The 22,743-nt window shown below is 49.0% G+C and overlaps 2 protein-coding genes across 9 annotated transcripts; one reads left to right on the top strand and one right to left on the bottom strand.

The window, feature by feature from the left end:
• The first annotated feature begins 73 nt into the window (after positions 1-73).
• LOC4577947 (SUN domain-containing ossification factor) lies at positions 74-20,015 on the top strand. Of its 8 annotated transcripts, none has more exons than XM_061658171.1 (4): positions 74-702; positions 975-1,418; positions 13,949-16,355; positions 16,668-20,015. In XM_061658171.1, exons 1-4 carry the CDS (start codon positions 644-646, stop codon positions 18,414-18,416), a joined length of 4,659 nt encoding a protein of 1,552 aa, XP_061514155.1. In that variant the 5' UTR covers positions 74-643; the 3' UTR covers positions 18,417-20,015. The 8 variants fall into 8 exon arrangements, with proteins under 8 accessions (XP_061514155.1, XP_061514162.1, XP_061514157.1 ...); XM_061658178.1 differs by lacking the exon at positions 74-702 and adding an exon at positions 12,241-12,663 and having other exon boundaries at positions 1,287-1,418; XM_061658173.1 differs by lacking the exons at positions 74-702; positions 975-1,418 and adding exons at positions 5,790-5,927; positions 12,241-12,663.
• Positions 20,016-20,114: 99 nt separating this feature from the next.
• On the bottom strand, positions 20,115-22,519 carry LOC1277509 (eEF1A lysine and N-terminal methyltransferase homolog). The gene is made up of 2 exons (XM_316976.5): positions 22,049-22,519; positions 20,115-21,969 (listed from the first exon to the last, which is right to left on the bottom strand). Exons 1-2 carry the CDS (start codon positions 22,261-22,263, stop codon positions 20,148-20,150), a joined length of 2,037 nt encoding a protein of 678 aa, XP_316976.2. The 5' UTR covers positions 22,264-22,519; the 3' UTR covers positions 20,115-20,147.
• Positions 22,520-22,743: the final 224 nt, after the last annotated feature.

The following is a 22,743-nucleotide window of genomic DNA, read 5'->3' as shown; positions in this document are numbered from 1 at the left end:
AGCTTCAAACCAAACGGGAGCGAAAGAGAAAGAGAGAGCGCTCGCAAACGCAAGCGATAGAAAGAGACAAAACGTCCGCGCGCATCGAGCAAACGTTCTCGCAGCATATCGTCACTGACAGATTGCATTTTTTGTAGCCACAGGCGCAAGTGTTCGTTTGTGTGTTTTTCGCTAAATGCTAGTTTTTAGCTTATAATTTCCTCCCGTTGGATGCCAAGTTGGGGCAGTTTTGTGGCCCGTGCCATCTCGCTACCAAGCAAAGAGAGTGTGTGTTATTCGCCGACTTGAAAGAATCTGTGTGGCGGTGAAGGGGGGGGATATTGCGTGTTTTTTTGTTCTTCTCTGTTTTCTGTGCGCGATAAAGTGATTTAGTAGGGAAGTTTGTATGGTGCGACTAAGGTTGCCTCATCCGAAAAGGCGACACAGTACGGGTGTCCTTAGCTGCACTGTTCCCTCTCCTTTCCTGTGAGTGCGTGGTGCCAAGTCTGTTGTGTGTGTGTGTGCTAAAAGGTGCTTTACCGAAGTGTGTTCTGTGCGTGCGTGCTTGTGCGTGTGCCTGTGTGCGAGTGTGCGTCTTTTAGCTTCTCTGCATATCTACCCAACGCCGACAGTTGGTGTCGATGTGTCCTGGGATAGTGGAATAATGAAACCTAGCTTATGCTACACCTACTGCACGCTGTTACTGGTGTCGCTCGTTTCCAGGTGAGTGTCCTCCAACGCCAAACGTAAGCGCCACGCAGCGTCAATGGATTTCCCGTCCTTTCACCCTCCCCTTTCATGCCAAGCGGGATGGCAAGAGGGACGAACGTGGTGGGGTGGCGCAACGATGATGCAACCGACAGCGGAAACTACTCGCCCCCCCCCCCCCCCCCACTCGGTTGCTCATCTTACTTGGGTTACCATGGCCACCGGGCCAGTCCAACCGCAGTGCATTAACATCGTGTTTTTTTTTTGTCGTCTATTTAATTTCACAGTTGCACACTGTTCCTCATAGTGGCTTCGGAGAAGCTGAAGCCAACTACTGACGATCAGCTGCAGCAGCATGGTGCCGGAACACGGGAACCGCTAGATGGAAGCAACCTGGTGCAACAACATACTGACGGTGCTGGCGAACGGTTGCCCTCGAACGGCGGTGTAAACGAAGCAAAGGAAGCCTTTCCCCACAAACGGGTGCTTTCGAGTGGGAACGGCACACCGCCCGGACATGTGCGGAGTAAAAACGGTCCTGGGGAGGAAGGAAATGGAGCGAAACCTCTCAAAAGGCCCGCACCGGGACGAGCTGGTGGAAGGAATACGCTCAAGAAAGACATCCTCACAGCAAAGCCGCACCAGCAGCAGCCACAGGAAGAGCCACCGGATCTAAAGGATGTAATATTTTTGGAAACCATCTCCAAAAACGTTGGCGTTACTAATAGCGGGTAAGTGTGATTGCTATGCGACAAAGATTTCTCCCCGGCCCTCTTTGTTTCTTGGCCGTTTCCCCACATTTTAGACACTGTAAGAGACAAGAGCGAACATCCGGCTGTGTGTCGTCTTGCATCGGATGATAAGGCAAACGGGCTGATAAGAGAGCCGCTCTAACTGGCTAATGTGTCCTGGAATGGCAGTTTCCGATGAATCCCGTTTCGCATCGAAAACGCGAGACCGAAAGATGACGCAACTGCGGTTAAGCTTTTTGAAGTAACTTCGCCCCCTCCTCTAAGGCGGGGTGTAATCGAACGGAACCATCAGCCCGGGGGGAACACGATACATCGAACAGGATCTATTTTGAGCGGTTTGGTTCGCTTTCTTTTTCGGTCGCTCTTTAAATGTCACCAGAATCATAATTCTCTCACTGCGAAGGTCACCCCACTGCCACCATCAGCACCTTTTCGGTCGCTCATATTCTTGCACGTGCCATTACGCACGTGTTGCTATTATTTTTCATGTGTTAAACTTTTTAACAACCTTCAAAATCACGTGCTTTCGGTATGCGTAAGCTGGCGTCGTTGTGCTGCTGCGTGGCGCACTGGAAATGTGGCTTCTTTCGTTGTAAGACTGTGTCCAAGGCTGTGCACGCGTGGCTGTTGTCTAAAGACATCCGTCCGCTCCTCGTGAGCCTGGAATGGCGTTGCTCGATCGATGCACAGTCGGAAGTATTTTAACAACAAAATACTGCAAACAGCTTACCTTTTTTCCACATGATGGCGTTTTGTTTGCAAACTGTATAAATACACACACGATCCCGTATCGTTCCCTATATCTTGGGGATCTGTCGGGTGAAAGTATGTAAGGGGTAACGGTGATTAAACAAAACAAAAAAGCGCAATCCATGTTCGCTACGTGCATTTCATGGTGCACTGAACGCTCTCTCGCTGCAATGGTGTGAAGACGACGAGCAGAAGGAAATCCATTCGACCTTGGCATGTAGCTAAACAACACATTATAAACCGCGTTCATAGTGTTGTTACGTCGCGGTGTGTTGCTGTTACATTCCAACCCGGTTAAATGACACCATGCCCTCAGAAAGACGGGAGGAAAATCGGGGGAAAACGATCACCAAGTTAATGTCGATCGTCGAGTCGGGCGGATACACCTACGCGGATTAATTATTTAAGGCGCTCTTGCACGTTTGTTGCTGTTTACTTTAGCACTTCTTTCCCTTTCTCTCTATCTCTCTCTCTCTCTCTCTCTTTAGTAAGCGTTGATGGTTTGTGGCTAAAATAAATTCAGTTTTTGGGGTGTGTTTTTGCTTCACTTTTGCTTAAACTCGATTGCGCAGTTGCGATGTAATGGATCATAAATTTTTATAACGAACGAATACTTTGCTAGACGAGGCAAGTCCAAACTATGCTCTTTCTACCTCCTGTTTTTTATGTAATATACGAACATTTGAGAAGGAGGTAATGTAATCTTTTTTGCAATGTTTTGCTTTATCAAAAAAGGTGAATTTGCAACAAACAATGATAAGGGTGTCAATTAGGTTATTTTCGATCTGGAGTTACTTTTATATTGGGCTTTTAACATTATGGTGTTACACAAACCCTTTACTTAAAAGCCAAATCCAGGGTTTTCCAGGGGTTCTCATAGCTGTGGGACACTTCCTTGATTCTTTCCTATTGGAAGTGAGCTTCATATGATAGAAATTGGACTCATTGGATAGGCTCATTTGAAGATACTATTGGAATTTTCCAAAATTGGTGCTATAGAGTCCAATTCCCATTACATTAAGTTCATTTGACGTAACAAGGAGTCAATAAAGTGTCTCACAGCTACGAGAATTTCTGGAAAACCCTGTATGTTGGAGGCCTTTTTGGCCCAAGGCCATAACCACAATGCTTTGAAACTGGAATCAAAAAACACCATAAAAAAGCCAAACACACAGTTATATTCTTATTGTCGTATCGTGTACCGTACCAAAACCTTGAGGAAAAAGGGCAACATTTTATGCAACGTTTCGCTCCAAACTCTACCTTGTTTTTGTTTAACCTGCTCGTTTATCATTATTTCCGCCCTCGGCAGCCGGTCGCTATTTGGTGTTTTGAATTTTAGAGGTCACCCGAGCGACACGGGGGGGGAAGGTTAATGTACGCTTAGTTTCTCCCCACTGCCGTTGGGCCCGGAGTCGATCGTCACTTATCATTACTGGCATGTTTTGTAAGGTGGGGCGATGGGGAGCGTTCGGGCAGACACAACTTTAGGCCCTGCTCGAAAGAAGGGGTCTGTCTGCCAGTGTGTTGGTTTGTGACGTCGTGTCTGTGACGATGGTTGCAGCTGGGTGTCGAATAGCTGACGTTTATCGTCGCGTGACGAACTATAGTTGGGTTTGGGTGCCTCCCACTCCCTTTCCCACGAGCCGACTGATTAGGTGTAAAAGAAGTGATGAAATGGCGAGAAGATTGAAGTGGGTCGAAGACGCTTTATTACTACACACGGTAGGAGATTGCAATCGTTTCACACTGGATAGAGGAGAGAGTCAGTTAAAGATGTCCCAATGGCTTGTGCAAAGTGTTATAGTTTATCGGTACGAATTAATTGATAGTAGAATTTACTTCCTTGACTGGTTCGTTACTTGCGGGGATTTGCAAGGTCTTGCCTATTAGTCGATAGAGGAATACTAATCATGTTGTTGTCAGCTAAGTTTGTGATAAACAAATAAGTCGTTTTGATCGTTTAAGGCACAGCTGTGATTATCCAAGATGGAGATGGAAGAACGCACTAACAGCAAGCAGTAGCCTTCGCAGCAACACCAAATAGGGTACTTACTTCCTCTTGCTGAGGACCGGTTGAGCGGCAAGTGCGTAGGCATAACAACCCGCCGTAGTAGGCTGTATGTACCCGGACCGTATTTGACGAAGGCACTATGCTGTACAGACTAGTGATGGGTAAAGTTGGCAAAAATCTGGAGTCGACTCCGATCCGACTACGACAATTTCGGAATCGACTCCAATCCGACTCCAACAATATCGGAATCGACTCCGGAAAGTAGGTCCGCCCATCATTGTCCGGAGTCGTTCGGAATCGTCCGGAATCGCCCAGAGTCCTCCAGAATCGTCCGGAATCATTCCGAAACGCCCGGAGTCGTCCTGAGTCGACCGGAGTCGTTGAGAGTCGGAGTCATCCCGAGTCGTTCGGAGTCGTTCGGAATTGGCCGGAGTTGCCTAGAGTTGGCCGGAGTCGTTGAGCGTCGGAGTCATTCGGAGTCGTTCGGAGTCTTTTGGAGTCGTCGGAGTTGTCTGGAATCGGAGTCAGAGTCGTCCGAGTCGAAGTCGTCCCGAGTCGGCAGGAGTTGGCCTGCAAAACAAAGGCCTGTATACGCAGTGCACGCGCAAAGTGAAAAAAAACATAACGAAATGAAATGGCTGATCATACACATATTGCACCGGGCGGCTCCTGTTGACTCTGACGGCGATTACGGTTGACTCCGATCGACTCTGGACAACTCTGAATGACTCCGACTCCGGTCGACTCCGAATGACTCCGACGACTTCGAACGACTTCGAACGACTCCGGACGACTCCGGACGACTCCGACTCCGAATGACTCCGAATGACTCTGGACGACTCTGGATGACTCCGAACGACTCCGGACGAATCCGGACGACTCTGTCTCCGAACGACTCTGACTCCGAACGACTCCGCACGACCTCGGACGACTTCGGACGATTCCAAACGACTCCGAGCGGAGCTGGTTGCTCGGATTTTGCCGGAGTCGGAATCGGACTAAAATTAACCGGAGTCGGATCGGTGTCGTGAGTGCGCTCCAAATAGCACATCACTAGTACAGACAGAGAGACAGACTGTGGGTATGAGAGAGAGTAACTATTATGCACAAAAGTGCACCAAGAAGAAGTTCTGGCCACGTTACCAGCAGCAGCATCAGCGGTTGTGAGCGGTTAGCATAGCATTCCAAAGCCTCTCTCATGCTTCTGTCTCGTGAGTGTGTACATCCTCCGGCAACATGCCCCCCTCCCCTGTTTAGTATCCATTATCATATCGTGAATTGCGTGAGCATCGAGCAGTATCCCAGCGACGAGATGAAACCCACAGAGCGACGACGAGAGCGAGAGCAAAGCGCTGATGACGTTTGCAGCTGATCTTCCGCCATGGAATGCGTGCACAAGTGCTAGGAGAGGATACGACGGGGGGGTGGTGGTTAGTTGCTGTATGCCGGCGGGTGTCGCCGGGCGCCATTCGGTATGATTATCAACGGGGCTCGGTGGCAGCCAAGAGGGTAGGGTGCGCCACGGTCGTCATCGTCGCCGTCGTCGTCGTTGTGGTCGTGTCCGGTGGCGGGCTTGCTTGCGGTTTCAGCCAACGAAGGTTTCAGTGTCAATTGAGTTGTTCGCTCGTTCGTTTCTCGTGAGGGGTTTCGGTTTGCTTGCCTTCTCACGAGAGGCAGTAGAGTGTGCTGTGGGTCGTGCTTTTCCTTTTGTTTCTAGTGAAACGGTATTAGTTTGTTGCTTTGTTGCTTCGACTTTTCTTATCAAAGGTGTGTGTGCGTGTGATGTTTAGGTTCTAAGGTGCGCTTTAGTTTGTGCAGAAATTGAATTAGGAAATTGTCATTTTTGCAAACTATTGTGTCATAAACAGACAACAAAACGTGTGATAATGGGTGCGTTACACTAATTGTGAATGTTAGCACTTTGAAAATAAAGTCACACGCCACACCACCGGGTCGATATTATGTCACACAGCACAGTGTCCCGTTGTTGGACGCGTACCATCATCCCCTGCAACCCATTAGCAAAACAAAGTGTGCCGTGGTTTGCCAGGATGTGAACGTTGCCTTTAACCATGCCTGTGCGGTCGGTTCAAACGACGCTGAAACTTGACAAAAACGGCCTCATCATCATTATCATCGACATTGACCGTGGTGTGGTGTGTTTCGTGCAATGCGAGCACGTATAGTGGTACTGTGCCAAGTAGTGTTGTGTGGTGCTCTCTTGCCAGCATAAAAATGCATTCATTCATTCATTCAGCTGATGTGCGGTGTGGCCACTGGCCTTTTTCTGTGTACCGGCAGCGGTATTTACCACTGGTGCTACATTCTTTCGTTGCGTTGCGTTTACTAAATTAGTGCAATCAAAGTGGCATGGAATAATCTATGTCCCAATGCGATATCCGTGTAGTAGAACCGTGTTCGTGTGTGTACAAGTGAGCTCAATATAGAAAAAGAAGCTCTCTGCAACAACTGTGTTCTTAATCATCTTGGGCAAGATGTGAATCTAACAGTGCTTCTGTGGCAAGCAAATTGTGTGTGGGATAAAACGTTGGTCTGTGTGTGTGTGTGTTGGTGTGCTCTCGTGTAGGGTGGAATAGCATGAAACTCCCCCAGATGCAGACGACACGACGGTCGCTGCTGGTCGCGCTTGTCCTACAGGCACACGCAGTAGGCAGGGTGTTTCCATCATTATTTTGTATTTGTGTGGGCGACCGACGTCTGGAATGGGGTTCGCTGTTGCAACGTGGAACAAGTTGAAGGGTTAAAGTTACTGGAAAGAAGCATTTCGTTAGCGTTGGGGTTTAAAGCTATCCTTTAGCTACTGTTTTGCTGAATATGTTTTATTATTGTGAGCAATTGTTAATGCTATATTTCTCTGTTGTTTTAGGAAACAATAACATGTGCCTTTCGAAGCTGCCGTTCATTTTCATCACTTTCCAACCGTTCCACATATATTGTGGGGCAATTCTGTACAACACGCTAAACGAAGTCGTTGACTCCTGGCTGCCAATAACCATTTAGCACCCCCTCCTAATTTGTCATTACTTCTTTGCTTGAAGTGAAGTGGCATTTGATAACGTTCCTGCATGAGCTGGAGAACTTGGAGAGTTGTGTTCTGGCGCCGCCGTGCCCTGGACCGACCATACACGAAATGGAATTTTCATGTTGCGTGTGTGTGTTTGTACTCCAGCTCTCTCTTTGCCTGTAAGCCAATGGTTGCTATAGAGCTGCTAGTCTTAGTGACGAATGAGAAAAAGTGCAATCAACATCACACCATGTGAACAGTGGTGTACACTTATGAAATGTAACAAAAAACAACTGGCGCAAGTGTTCCAATGATCATGCAGCTGTGTGGGTTTAGGGCTCCGGTGGGGTGTGCTCCAATTTAATCACGAGGAAGCAGAATTATGTCATTTAGAGAGTACAAAACCGACCCCAAAAGACTGCAGCTGTGTTAAAAGAAAGTAGAAGCTTTTTAGTAGTCAACCATTTGAAGTGATCTGCTTCGGCTCATTAGCTTCCGGATTTTGCAAACACAAACTCACACAGAAGAGAAAGCATTCAATCACGCTCCAGTAAAAGGGTTTGAACACATGTTTCGTTTAGAAAACTTGCCCCTCTCCCTAAGCGGCAGCGCGGTCGGGCGCTACACGTGGTGTGCATTTATCAAGCTGCTCTGGCTCGACGAACGACGAGCACCAGCACTCTATGGCACCGGTTTTTTCGGTGGCCAGTTTTCTGACGCAATGCGTCGTTCGTTGCGGCAGCTCTGCTGGCTGGCTGGGTGACGTGAGTGAATGTGAGAGCATGGGAAAGAAGTAAGAATCCAAAAGAAAATGGAAGGACGCAAAAGTACCAGCATCCCCATTATGGGTTTGTCTACGAAAAGTAAACTATTCCCATCCAATTAAGGTGCATTTCTGGGGGGAAGTGGTGCAGGAAGTGGCAATGTGCTTTGATAATAGTGAAAGTGAAAGCCTCGATCGATGGGAGCAGGTGGACATTACCTAGCAATGGTGACTGATGTAACGCAAAGATATTGAGCAATAGAGATTAGCATTTTCCAATAATTGGAGACCTTTTTTTTGGAATAATTTTCAATACGTTGTCGCTATTTCCATTGGAATTGCAAAAGAGACCCCAAAAACGGCACTATGCATTGTGAGAGGGTCGAGACCGAGAAACCGGTTCCGAAATGTGTTCTTTCGGAAAGCTGGTTCTGCTTGGTAACGTTCTGTCCCACTTTCAAACCTCGGCAGCATTTTCGGCCTTTGCCTGTGTAGAAGTTTGTGCTGGTAGAATGCCACATTCGCGCGCTCTGGTGTCACTTTTTGTCATTGGAACCTTGCTTGGAAGGTTGAGTAAAAGGGGTTACACAGGTGATTGTAAGATCGAGCAATAAGGACAATCGTGATGTTGAGCGAGGTTTTTGGAGAGTAACAGTGCGTGTTTGGATGTGGTAGAATAAAGCATATGTATTATATTTGAAGTGTATCCTATTCCATGGAATTGGGATATTGGGATATTCGGTTATCTTTGTGTCTTACGCTGTATAAACATTGTTTGTATCGCCTGGATGCATATTGTATATTACTTAAGCTAAAAGCCTGATTATTCTGACTATTGGAACACCACATTTTGCCACCCCGAACATCACTATCTCCATGGAAATGCGTTGACAACATACAGTACGCGTCTAATGACACCTTAATCTACAAAGTGTTCCCTAACCCTTGCGAAGGTGTTACATATTGAATGAGGCTCGAATGTGTCTATTTTCTAACACCCGATCCCCACACGGTAACCCCTTAACACTTGCTCGCTGACAGCACTTGACCCTTTACTCTTGGCATTGGCACGGAACTAATCGATCCCACAGTATCGATCGTGCGCGCTGCTGAGTGCGGAGCAAAACAGAACGGACTTTGGTTGGTTGTTGGTTGGCTCCACAATGGCGAGCAATTGTTACACCCCGCTCCGAAGGCGTCACACCGACGGACGACCCTGAAGATCACAGAATTGCGTCGCAGATGTGTTTGGCCCCCGGACGTTGTCGTCCGACAGAAACGTTCGACCATGTGTATGGGGTTAGTTTTTGAGCCATGTTTGAGACGAATTTCAAACTTGGAAGTCTAATCAGTTGCTGAATTTCAATGAGGTGTCCTCCTCGCCTCGTCTGTGTACTCCGTAGCGCCGTTGATAACGGCTTCAGTAGACGGGGGCTTTTTTTTAGCGACCGCATAAAAAACGCCTTGCGAAGATGTTTCTAGATTAGACGTTCGGGGAACTTCTCCAACCTCCAGAGAGGCGTAAGCGATGCGCTTATCAGCTCACAACCAGAGCTCCGATTACTTAATTCTCGGTTCGATTAGAATCTTCAAGGCGGGGGATCACTGTTCTCAGGGAAACCTATGGTCGGTTTCAAGCGGCACTTTGTTCGTCCGCTCAATGATGCTGTCCGTCCTCCGCTTAGGAAAAAAAGTCATCACAATTCCCCACATTCCTTATCATAAAGCGTTAGGAATTTACACCACCTTCACTCTTGTAAACGTCACCCGAAGCGCAGCGTACGATGATTTACAGCTCGCGGTTTGCCCGCACACGACCGCGGGAATCGTTGTTGAATTGCAATACAACGCGATCTTTGATAGTGTGTTGGTGTTTCAGTGGCGCTGTCGTAGTGCGTTGTTGATCCTCCCTCCCTTCCTCTCAAGCAATCAACAGTTTAAGCGAGGGGCGCTTACGGTAAACAACAACGCGTGTGACGTGGACAAATCGCGATGCGCTTCGTGGTGGAACAGACGACTTTTGCGCTATTTCGACTATCGCGCATTATCGGTTGGCGTTTTGTTTGCTGATGGCGTTTTTTTTATTATTAGTAGTTATATTTTGTAGTCTAGGGTGGTTCGGTACCAGCACCATGCATACACATACAGCTGTAGCACTTATTGGGAATAGGTTTTATCGTTTTTATCTCTAAACAACTTAGTCATCACATTCAGAATTCAAAATAAGAGTTCAGTATGTTCTATCTGAATCATTTATTCAGCAAATAAGTATAACAGTGTTTGCATTTTTTGCTTCAATATAGCTTCAACGAAACCTTGGCATCTTTCCTTGATTTCTCATACAAGCTTGACACATGCGTTTGCCAAATGTGACGCGAATTGTACGCCTAATTGATTGTGTGAATGAGCGCATCTACCCTCTTTTTATCTTTAGAATATCTTCTGATGTTCCTTTTGTTTTACTGCTTTTTCTTTGTTATTAAAGAATGCTTGGTAGTCTTCCTCGTGGTGCCGTGCCTTTCGTTAAAATCTTATCTGGATTTGAATACTTCCGATACGATACGAAGAATTGCTAAGGATATTCCAGTAAAGCCTATTTATACATCCATTAGATGTATTGGAGAGGCCCGGACTCGTCCGAACAGATTCAGCACTCAGACCTTTCAACAGTTCCCTGAAACTCGAGAAAGACAGAGATATTCCGACAGATGATCCCTCACCAATCATGGGAATGGCGTCTGAAATCTGCGGTTTGCAACAAACACTACACACTGTACCACCACCACAAAGAGTGTAATTAAATATCTTCCAATTGTATCTTCACCCTCTACAAGCAGTGGTGATACTTCCGTCAGATTTTGGAAGCGAACGGCTGATGGGCATCATGTTACCCCGCCCGCTGGACTGGAAGTGATCACGTTTGGCCCAAAACACACATGTGTTGCGCTCATTAAAATGAGAAGACCTTGAAATGTAAATGTGCTTGAAAGTGATTGTAACGATATGATACGGATGGCACCTCCGAATGATGGGCGTGTGCTCGGTGGTGTGATTGTTGTTGTTGTGGTGATATTGGGATGAGCTGGTTTAGTAATTCTAGTATTCTTTAGCTCACGTGTCACGTGGGATACAGTTTATGTCGTGTACTATTATAAGTGTGACATTTCCGTAGTATCACGTCGGTGTCATTTGATCTAGAATTGCGCTTTAATTGGGCTTTAAACATAAACAACGGTCATTTGATCTGCCGGTCACATGGCACAGTCGTTAACTTGTATCACTTAACAACAGGTGCGTCATTAGTTCATGTCCCGGTAAGGAAGTGCCTACTATCTTGTTATGTGGATTAAATCAATACGTCACTGATAGTTTAAAGTCAATTATTTTTAAGGCACGTCAAGTATGACGTCATAGTAGCCTGTGGTTTATTTTTTGTTGGATTCAGATTGGTATCTAATGCATTTTATTGCGCTGGTCCCGGTAGGCTGTTCGGTAGCTGAGTTGGCTGCTACAAGGCCGGATGCAATTGATTCCCATCCCAGACCGTTTCTCCGTAGTTACTATAGTAAACGTTTATTGACGGTGGCAAAAAAAAACTGTGTAAGAAATTTAGTATTCTGGAAGTAAGAAGGACCCAATACTAATGAATCTGCTTTTGCATGGTAATTGAGGTTTTTAGCAACAACTGTTCCACATTGTTCCCTCCAATCACCTCAACGCTTACACGTCACACAAAGATAGATATGCAAATTGTCTGTTCATGTTGTTCCCACAAAATGCGACCGAGTCGGCGTTGCACAAAATGTAGGGTTCAGAGGGGGACGTACTGTTGGCATACGGAACACATAAGCAAACTGTGCCCTGTTGGACAAGCGCCAGGGGACATCATCCATTTTACCCACCCATTTACCGCCCGATGGATAATGACAAATGTTTAAAAATTCAGTTCCAGTAAAAGTGCATTACGCCACCAGTACGGCAGTAAGCCCGACGAACAGTGACGAACAGTGTGTCGGTTTTGCTAACAGCTTTTTTCAATTCCGGTGCTCTAGTGAAACGGCTGCGATTGTTCTTGTTTGACAAACACACGGCACAGTTCTGTAGACACACATTCGTACTTCCCGTTCTGAGACAGCTGGAGTCTGGCGGCGTGCGTCAGCAAACGCGCAGCTCTCCAGTACGTTCGAGAGACAACCCGATCGTGAGCCAAAGTGTTGATTAACAGCTAAATTATCAAATCTTCTCCTAGTGTAGCGATCGTGATCAATCCATCAGAGCCGTGAAAGCTTCTATCTCCCGTAGATCCGTTGCAAGAAAGGTGTGATTAGTGTGTGAGAGTGTGTTGGGGTGGTGTCCCCACGGGTTTAGGCGCCAGCTCAATGTGGTTATGTTTCACACCAGCGAAAAGACAGTTAGAGCCAGCGTTGCCAGCGACGATCGTTGTTCGTTAGCCCGGCGGTCGGATGCTGCATCTACCGACGGTCGATCTTTACATGGTGGTGAATCTGTACCTGGTCGCGTTTTGCTACATTAAATGGCAGCTCTCGATGTGGCTGGTCGGTGCGATCACGGAACGGGCCGGCAGAATGCGTAAGCTCACCGTGCTGGTGACCTTCTGCTGGGTTGCGCTGATCACGCAGATCGTGGCCATCTCCAACCTCTACCACGATGGGTAAGTGTGCGCGGGTGCTGCCGTAGAATTCAACGGACAAAGAGTGCTTTTGGCAATGAAGAAACAGGTGAAAATTGAAGCCATTGGACGGTTAGAATTTGATTTAAATTAGTAACACTTTGTGTTGTATTGTTCTTGATCATTTTATTGATGGTATTTGAATATGTTGTCTTTTGAAGATCGAGTTAATTTAAAGACTTCGAACGTGTGTTACTAAATGCAGAAGTTCTTGTGTATTTCTAAACGATCGTATTATGTCGTAACAACCGTCGTAACAGCTTCGTGAGGTGTTTGGGCATGCCATCGTTAGGCTGTTTGTTCTACGCCACTACAAACAACATTATGCCGTAAATATGCACTAAACACTGCACACACCCCTGTACGATCATGTCCATCCGCCGCATGATGGATGTCGATTGCGACGCCGACGACGACGACGACAGTGCGCTGTGGTATGACTTTGCTTGCGCAAAGCAAACACTTTCCACCGTGGTACCGATGCAAAGACGAGGCAGTAGTAATTATGGTACGAGGAAGTCGCCCGCCGGCTGATAATGTGTAAAAATAGTACTTCCAAACACAGCACCCGTCAAGTCCAAGTTGAACGAGGTGGATTGGACAGTAGTGTTCACGCTTGATCTTCCCGAGTGGTGCGCGAGCGCACGCGGCGTACTTGAAACGGCGGTGCACGCACGCAGTTCGAAAGCGCAGTCAAGGTTAGGCAGCGTACGGTGTATTTGAGTAGAAAATATATCGTAAAATGTAAACATCAACAAAACAAACGCTGACAGAACAGGCAGGCGTCACGGCAATCGCACGCACCTGTGTGAAGTGTGGTCGCCGTGCTTATCACGTGTCATCTCTGTCACGCTGGGTAGATCACGTCGTTCGGTCGGTGGTGTGGTAGTAGTGGTGCATCAGGAAGTTGGGCTTTCGGTTTCGTTTGATTTGTTTTGCTCTCACGGTGGTTGTGATCTCTCAAGTAGAAATTTGTTGAGCTAGTGCTGTTGGTGATTGGCCTGAGATGGCAATTGCAATGACATTTTGGACTGGATGGATGGCTGATTACAGTTAGAAGTGATAGAGAGAGAGAGAGAGTCGTAGGAGCAAGTTTTGCCACCATGAAGATCAGTTGTTGATCAGCCTCCTTTGAGTGGTGATGATGATCCTCTACAATTTGTTTGATCTGTTGCTATTGGCAAGATTGTAATTACTCTTTGCATGTAAGCTTAACCCTAACGTAGACTAATATCCTTTTCCTTATCTTTTCTGCGTCTCATTTTAGATTACAAGACATTCCAGGTCCACCATCGATCATCACGCTGGTGGACAATCAGCACCACGAGTTGAACAATATCGAGAGCAAGTTGGAGGAGAACTTGGAGGCAACGTTGAAGAATCTATCGCACAACAATGTGCACACTGTTCAAACGACGGTTCCACTGCACGGCAACGATCACGGACAGTTGGCCGGCGAGGAAGAGGCTCCTGCCAACGGAACAACAGCCGTCGATCAGCAGGATCTTTCAATCGGCGACGGCCAAGAGAACGAACAGCCGTTGCTAGTGATGATCCCCGCGAAAGACCCAACCGAGGGACCCGCTAGTAGTAGTACACCTTCCGGCGAACCCGCTGCAACGCAAGAAACTACAGCCGAAGCAACGCTTACCGATGCAACAGCTCCCACCGTGCTGCCACCATCGAAGCAGCTCGAGGTGAACCTAACGGAGGAAAACCCAATGCCCGTGTTTAGCGAGTGGGCCCAGAAACAGATGGCCGAGGCGGAGAAGAAGCTCGGCGAGGTGGTCAATGCGTCCGCGATGAAGAAGGGCACCAAACCGGCCGGCAGCAAGGCGGGCACCGGCTCGATGAAGCTGCGCGCCAAAAACTACGCTGCCCCGGAGTGTGGCGCAAAGATTATTGCCTCCAACCCGGAAGCGCAGAGTACGGGTTCGGTGCTTACCGCACCGAAGGACGAGTATCTGCTAAACCCGTGCACGAGCAAGATTTGGTTCGTGGTGGAGCTGTGCGAACCGGTGCAGGCGGAACGCATCGAGCTGGCCAACTTTGAGCTGTTTTCGTCCTCGCCGAAAGAGTTTAGCGTGTCGGTAAGCAATCGCTTTCCGACGCGCGATTGGGCGAACGTGGGCCAGTTTACGGCCAAGGACGAGCGGGACGTGCAGAGCTTTCTGCTGCATCCGCATCTGTTCGGGAAGTTTGTGCGGGTCGAGATTCTGTCCCACTACAACCAGGAACACTTCTGTCCGGTCTCGCTGTTCCGTGTGTACGGTACGTCGGAGTTTGAAGCGTTCGAGACGGACAACACACCGTTGCAGCCGGACGAGGACGATGATGATGATGAGCTGGTGGCGGTATTGGGTGGAGCAGGAGTGGGCAAGGATCCTTTTACGGATAAAAGTAAGCCCGTGGCCGGAGGGGAAGGAACGCTTGCCGACAAACGATTCGTGATCAACGGTGGCGTGGCGCAGCGGGACGGTCAAACGGTAGAGCCGCAGCAAGGCGTCGACGCGACGACGGGAGCTCCGAAAGGGGGCAAAAATCCAAACAACATTCTAAAATCCGCCGGTGAGGTGGTGATGAACATGGTGAAGAAAGCTGCCGAAGCGCTCGGTAAAAGCGGCAACGAAAGTAACGATGCGGCCACACCGGGAAGTCATCCGTCGCCGGGGGGGAAAATTCCACTGACGGACGTGCTGACCGGCCTGCCATCGCCAGCCTCACCATCCTGTGTTACACTAGCTTATACGATACGTTGCGTTAACTGCACCGACCATTTCCGGGCTCGGCTCGAGTCCTTGATGAATTGCAAACACAATCTTCTCACTAGTCTACTAGGGGTGGCGCGAATCGAGCACGCGTTCGATTCCGCCCAGCATTTTCTATGTGCCAACGTGTTAGGATTTAACTTACCGCGGTCGCTGCAGGGCGAGAGCGAGGGTGCGGGCGAGCTGGTGACGGTGTACCCTTCCGTCTGCTTGAATATGCGCTACAGCGTGCTGAACCTGCTGCCGGACGAGCTGGTGGCCGGGCTTTGCAATACGGTGGCGTTTGATCTGAAGCTGCTGGCGAAGGTGGAGGCTAGCGATGCGGAGGGTCGTGAAATTGATGGAAGTGTGGTGGCTGGTGTTGATGGGCCTAGCCAGAATGCGTTGGATCTACCACAGGGCGAAAATACCAAGCAGGGAGAGCATCATCAGCAGCATCAGGTGGAGCAAACGCTAGACGTTGAAACGACTGCGCAAAATGGCAATGAGAAGGGAGAGCAGCAGGAACAAAATGCCGTTCAGGAAGACAGTGAAAAGGGATCACCACCTAGAGATGTAGCAATTGATCCATCTGGTAGTGAAAATGCGTCCAAAGAGGATGTAAACATGTTTGCTACCGAACCGACGCCACCTGCTGCAACTCCAGCCGAACCGGAACGGGATGAAGCGTCTCAAAATGTGGATGGACAGAAGGAACAGGAGCAACAACAGCAGCAGGAAGACTTTGCCAACAATCAACATTGGGAAACGATCGACGATCAGTCCGAAATGGCTGGAACGGGCCCGTCCGGAAGTGGAGCGTTCACGACAGGTCCCGCTGCTACCACGGTCACCCCAGGCATGGCCACTGGACAGCAGAAAGTGCAGCCGGAAAGCGTTTTTCTTCGCTTATCGAATAGAATAAAGGTAAGAGGTCGTGATTTTATGATTTATAAGTGTTCTTTTCATCAGGTATAAGGGGGCGATCCCGTGGTACAGTCGTCAACTCGAACAACTCAATAAGATGCTCGTCATGAGATAATTGGTTCAAGCCTACAATGGACCGTTCCCACCGTAGCAAGGACTGACTTTATATACGGCTGTGCGTGATAGTGAATTAAGTCTCGCCTGTATAGACCGGCATGTCTTCGCACAGGACGTTATGCCAAATAGAAGTAGAAAAAGTGTTCTTTTTAGTTTTCAACACTCTCTTATTGTCTTCCTTTGCTCTATTTTTAGGCGCTCGAGCGTAACATGAGCCTCTCGGGACAGTATCTGGAGGAGCTGAGCCGCCGCTACCGGAAGCAGGTGGAGGAGCTGCAGCATTCGTACGCGAAAACGTTGCACGAGATCCAGGAACAGAATCAGCGGATGGCCGACAGCGAAACGAAGCTGCGCGAGGTGAACGAACGCTTGCGACAGGAGCTGGTAGACTTTCAAGCGACGGCTACCGATTGGCGCAACATTGCGCTGGCCGTGCTGACGATGATCGTACTGATGCTGTTCACACTACTCGCAATGGTCAGATCGGTAGCGAGGAGTGTGAATCGTCTTACAGCGGGCCATCCGTTGGAAGGGCAGCATCAGCAGCAACAGCACCCGGTACCGCTCCCGAAAAGTGTTATCGATCGTGAACTGGCCCAGGTGGGTTCGGACGCCAAACCAATCCGCGGGCGCATGCTGCGGCGCAAATCCATCGACGGAATGCCGACGAGCGGTGGCTCGGTAGATTTAACTGGCAGTACGGTCAGCAGCGCATCGGGCATCATTATTGCAACGGCTGAACCGTCCACAGTTGCCACGAGCTTGTCGCCGGGTCGGTTGCGCAAAAAGCGCCCGAGCGAGGAGGCACTTAACATAAGCGGCACGTACGTGAATCTGCTGATCGATGACGATGCGAGGGAAGTGGGAGTGCCGCCACAGTCATCCGTGCCCCCGCTGGCTATGGAGCGGAAAAAGTCAAAACAAAAGCACCGCAAAGTGTCGGCACCGTCGATGATGGGCGTCATTAGCAGCTCGACACCGTTGGCGACCGGACAGGGCGTTGCATTTTCTAGTCACGAACCAGCGAAACGTTCCCTGTCGATGATTGAAGCGAGACAGATGGTGAATGGTGGCGGACAGCAAACACCGGAGAAGGACACAAGCAGCCGTATCGATGAGTTGCCCTACCTGGAAGATAACGACGAGTTTATCATACCCACGGCAAGCGACCTGTCGTACGACGAGTATATGCCCGGCTCGAACGCTTCCACGGCGGAGGCCGGACTGACGCCGAACGAAATGGAGATGCGAAAGATGAATGGAACGGCCAACACCGCCGCCACCACCATGACCACGCTGTCCGATAGGAACGGTAGCAGCGGGATGTCACCGAGCGGGGAAGACTCGCTCGATGGCGGGGTTCAGCAGAAAGCCGCGACAAAGTCATCGCGACGCCTTTCGTCGCCTGCATTTTTCAAAAGCTCGCTGCTACGGTCAAGCCTTGGCTCGAAAAAGCATCGCTCGGCCAAGAAAGGTACGGCCGCCAACGGGAGTGGTGGTAGCAGTAGTAGTGGTGGTAGTAGTGCCAACACTAGCAGCAATAGCAGTAACAGTTCCAACACAAGTTCCGCACTGCGCGAGCTCGGTGCCGGCGATGCGGGGATGAGTGACAGCGCCCGCAGCAACGCGCAGGACAGCAGCTGGTACCGCTGGTGGTCGTCGGAGCAGAGCAAAGGGGTGCTATCCTCCCCCTCGCCGGCATCTAGTCAGGAGGTGGCTGCATCTCCGGAAGGTAAGCAGCAGCAACGCCAAAGGATAGGAAAAGCCAAATCAGCCAGTCCGTCGGACGGGGCCAGCTCCAAGCTGCTGCTGCTGGGCGAGAGTCCGGTAAAGCTGTCCGTCTCGTTCAACGGTGACCTGCCGGCGAATGGTGGTAGTGGTGGTGTGTTGGAGCGGAAATCTAGCCGGGGCAGTATACGGCGATTGTTCCGGAAGGTGTTCTGAGGACTGTCGATTAAGTAGAAGTGTATGCATTAGGCTCGATATTATACACATATACAAGATAAACTATCATTAAAATAGACTGACGCTGCCCCCCCCCCCTTTTTTGCACCATTGTTTGGAAAAGGCGGTGGGGTGAATGTTTTGAAAAAGCATCCGTGAAAGCCATTAGTAGCACAGGGTGGCCGACTTTCCACGGGAGCACAGCGCGTGCTCTAGTAGGGAACAGTGTGTGTGTGTGTGCGTGGTAGATGTTTTAGTTTTAGCCTACTTTGTGGCAAACACACACACGCACACGTGGTGGTGATCACTTTGAAGAAGGCGAAGGAGTAATTAGAGTATATTTGAAAATGGTTCCTTTCTGTTTCTCTCAACCTAGTAGGCCCGCCACTGGCGCTCGTCTGTTTGTATCGTTTCTTACCTTTGTTGTATATTACTTCTGTCTCTTATTTATGTTTGATGTCTATGTAACAACATCTTTGCTTGATGGGACGAGGCGGCGAGAATATGGTTAATTTAAATAGTAGATGTAGAATGAAGAGAGAAAAAAACACAAGAACCACTGTCGCCGTTAATATAAACTGTACTGTAGCTCTGTGTCACATATTAGAGGGCGTGTAAGGTAGAACCCGCGTTCGTTCAGCGAGAACCGGCTATTGTTTCCTTTTCCCATCCCGCTTCGAAAGCATATTTTGAAAATGAGTCCTTATAAATTATTTCAATTGTTCGTGCAAAGAAAAAGCTCTCCTACATGGCTTACAGGGTTTTCCAGGAGTTCTCATAGTTTTCATAGAGTTCTCAATTGGGAATTGGACTCTATAGCACCATTGTTGGAAAATTCCAGTAAGATTTTTCAATGAGTCTGGCCATAAAATCCAATTTCCAACATATGAAGTTCACTTCCAATAGGAAAGAATCAAGGAAATGTCCCACAATTATGAGAACCACCGCGGAAACCCTGTACGACTGTTTTCTTTCAAATTGATGTTAATCGGATGGTATGTGTTAAAACGTTAAGCGTTATTGGGCCAGTATTGTACGTTTTTTTTAAAAGAAAATAATTAAAAAGAGGATAAAAATGAGAACTGTTTAGGCAATTTAAAACCCTTCTGTTAGCGAATTAAACCAAAAAAAAAAATTAGTGTTACCAAAATTCAAAACCACAAAACCCCCCTCCCCCCTTCTATTGGAAACACAATGGCGCCATTAATGGTGATAACACCACCGTATGCATGTTTAACCGCACACGTACGCTATGCGTTTTCCTGTGCCGCACACTATTAGAAAAAAAAATCGTTTTGATGTACCAGTTCCAGTAGTAGGTGTTAAATGGGGCATTATAATCACAAAAAAAAAGAATCGAGTGTGTTATGAAGAAAGGTGGAAAAAAACAAGTTGCAATATTGCGATGGTGTGAATTAGTAGGAAATTGTCCCTTTTTTGCTTTTTCACGGGACACACAGAAACGGTAATTGCGGTCATTTGAAGGTAAAATTGGTGAAAAAAGGTGGGAAAAATGAGGACAGAAAGTAGGGAAGGGAATATTACCGTTGAAACGTGCAAGTAGTTCAACCGAAATAAATTATTTTGTTATCAATAGAAGCTAATGTGTGTGGATGAGAGCATTTTAAATTCAAATGTTTCTACTTTCGGAAGTACTATATCACATCCACCAAACAGTACGCTTGTCTTCTTGCAATATTCTGTACAACACAACGCCACACATTGCTCGTCCTATATTTTAAGGGTAGTGATAAAGTCACTCAAATCCACCAGCTCCTGCTCGAGCGTTAGCTTCTCCTTCCGCGCCAGCTTGTTCACGTCGTCCGCAGCCGTGCGCAGCAGCTCCTGCCAGTTCGTCACCTCCTTCAGCCGGTCGTTGTCGGTGCAGTAGAAAATCTCGTTCACATCCTCCTCCAGCTGGTACGAAAGCACGTACCGATAAGCGCGCTTCAAACCTTCCACCGTCGTTTCCCGCAGCGCCTCATTGCGACACACCAGATTCAGCACGAACAGGCCGCTGTCGCCCGTCAGCTTGCGCACGTTGGCGAGCACCTCGCGCTCGAGAAAGGCGGCCGGCGGACAGCTCATGCCCACGCTCGCATCCTTACTGTCCACATCGAACAGTAGCGCGGAATAGTGCGCACCGCGTGCCGCTTCATCCGCCAGAAACTGTATCCCATCGGCAATCACGACCCGCAGCCGTGCATCGAGCGTGAGGCCGAAATATTTCACCGCAATCTGTTCCACCTCTGGATCGATCTCAACCGCCGTAATGGTGGTCTTTTTAAGACACTCGCGAATAAACGTGCACAGCCCTCCGCCACCGAGCCCAACGACGGCAATGGGGCAGCTACCGGTGGCGTCCATGTTCGCCGCCAGCTGTACGCCGACCGTCATGAAGAGATGATGCTGGCAGGCCAGATAGCCCGCATCGATCACCTTCTGTGGCGCACGGCTGCCACGCACGCGGGCCATTTTGAGTGCCGCCTCCGACTGTACCACCGCTTGGTTGGAGAGGAAGACGAGCCGCCGGAACAGGCGCCCATTCTCGCCGGCAATCTCCTCCACCACGTACTCACCGGACAGTTCGCTGCGGCCGGTGTGGATCGTTTCCCGGCGGCCTACTTCCGCACCGATCGAGAGGTACGGTATCGATGCGCTCTGCAACACTTGTTGTGGTGCGAGTGATTTTACACTCTCCGCTAGTTCCGCCTTGACCGCTTCCAGATCGGTGTACACGTGTCCCCGGTGAAGCGTTACGATTGCAAGTCGATCAAACTTGGCCGATTCTTGCAGCTTTCTACGACCGGCCGGTGTCGCAAACAGCCACTCCGTTTCACGGCCCTGCGGTACAATGAAGGCGGCGTATTTGCCGTTACCCCTCTTCGGTGCCTGGTCGAGCACGTGGATCGTGTAGCGTGGTCGCTCCTTGTCGGTTGGTGAGAACAGATCCAGCGATACTTCAGCCATCCCCGCAATGCTACCACGGGCCAACCCATTGCAAACCATGGCCGCTTTCTGGGTGGCAGCTACGGCTGCTATAATCTCTTCGGGCCGCTGCACCCGCTCTATGTGACTGCCGGCGAGGCCTACCTCAAGCACGCGCAGTGGCATGTTTTTCAACTTTGTTGCCACAATCGCAAACACTACGAGCGAGGAGCCGTCCGCATTGGGAGCGTCTTCCGTTCCACGGCCTTTGCCCGCCTCGGGGCACCGTACAATGCGCAGCATAAAGTGGGCGGCCGGAAAGTGGCTCACAACCTCCCGGAGGATGTGCTCCTGCAGGAGCGATATGCAAACGTACCGGCCGGCTGGACGCAGAACGCGACCAATTTCGGCAAAGTAGTTGCGCACCATGGTAACAACGGAGGTAGACTCATCGGTGAACAGTGCATCGAGCGTACCCTTGTCCAGCACGACGGAGAACGTTTCGTTCGGGAAGGTCATCGCGGTTGCGTCCATCTGGTTCCAGGTCATTTCGGGCCGATTGAGCCGGTTCGCTTCCTGCATCTGTTTGATGACGACAGGCGATATGTCGATGTTGGTGATTTTCCTAAGGGGCAAAGGAGAATGGTGGAGCAGGTAAGTAACAAAACAACCGATTGCTTTGGTTCTGTTTTTGTTCTACTCACTTGAACCCCACATCGTACAGGTCCATGCTCAGCTTCGAGTTACCACAACCGACGACGAGTATTTCATCCTTCGGCTTAATGTACTGATGCAGCTGGGTACACAGTTCCGGATACTCGCCGTACCACTCGAACGCTTGCTTGCCACGCTTCCGGAAGAAGCTGTTCCAGTACTCGGTCGAGCCAAAGTCGGCCGTACTTTTGGGCAGCAGATTCATTGCTGTTCGACGCGACCGCGAGCCTCGGATTCGTTCGAAAGAAGATTCCTACTCCTTCGCTGTGAGGGAATTTTGATGAAACACGAGTTGTTTCCGTCTATTGTTCTTACTATCTACAACACAATCTGCATTATAAACAATAAAACTACAAATCAAACTATAAAAAACACGTGTTTTCAACCAAAATTGTGCATTTCAATGGTTTTTTTAGCCGGTTTCGGAAAATGTTTGTTGTGACAGGTCCCGTTGAGCAAGGGCAGGGTTTTTGACGTTCAAAAATAGCTGCATCTCGCTCATTTTCTCTAGCCGTCCTTTACTCGCTTACAGTGCTCGTTACTGTGGTGTGTATGTTCTCGCTCGATTTGTCGTCCCGTCTCTTTCGCATGTGCGCGTGAAATATGTAAACAACTTGGTGGTTGATAAGAAAGTGCTTCATTTGGTGGATTTTTATGAATGAAAATCAACAGAAAATGATTACAC

Source organism: Anopheles gambiae, chromosome 3, assembly GCF_943734735.2.
Source record: "Anopheles gambiae chromosome 3, idAnoGambNW_F1_1, whole genome shotgun sequence".
NCBI classification, from domain to species: Eukaryota; Metazoa; Arthropoda; class Insecta; order Diptera; family Culicidae; genus Anopheles; species Anopheles gambiae.
Note: the sequence above shows the minus strand (reverse complement) of the source record. Positions and strands in the feature narration are given on the sequence as shown.

What these genes read in the sequence shown, in the direction of transcription:
- LOC4577947 (XM_061658171.1), top strand. Translation starts at nt 644, where the DNA reads ATGAAACCTAGCTTATGCTACACCTACTGCACGCTGTTACTGGTGTCG. An exon ending in CTGGTGTCGCTCGTTTCCAG is followed by an intron (nt 703 to 974) that starts GTGAGTGTCCTC and finishes TTAATTTCACAG; the next exon opens with TTGCACACTGTTCCTCATAG. An exon ending in GTTGGCGTTACTAATAGCGG is followed by an intron (nt 1,419 to 13,948) that starts GTAAGTGTGATT and finishes GTCTCATTTTAG; the next exon opens with ATTACAAGACATTCCAGGTC.
- LOC1277509 (XM_316976.5), bottom strand. Translation starts at nt 22,263, where the DNA reads ATGAATCTGCTGCCCAAAAGTACGGCCGACTTTGGCTCGACCGAGTAC. An exon ending in CTGTACGATGTGGGGTTCAA is followed by an intron (nt 21,970 to 22,048) that starts GTGAGTAGAACA and finishes TTTGCCCCTTAG; the next exon opens with GAAAATCACCAACATCGACA.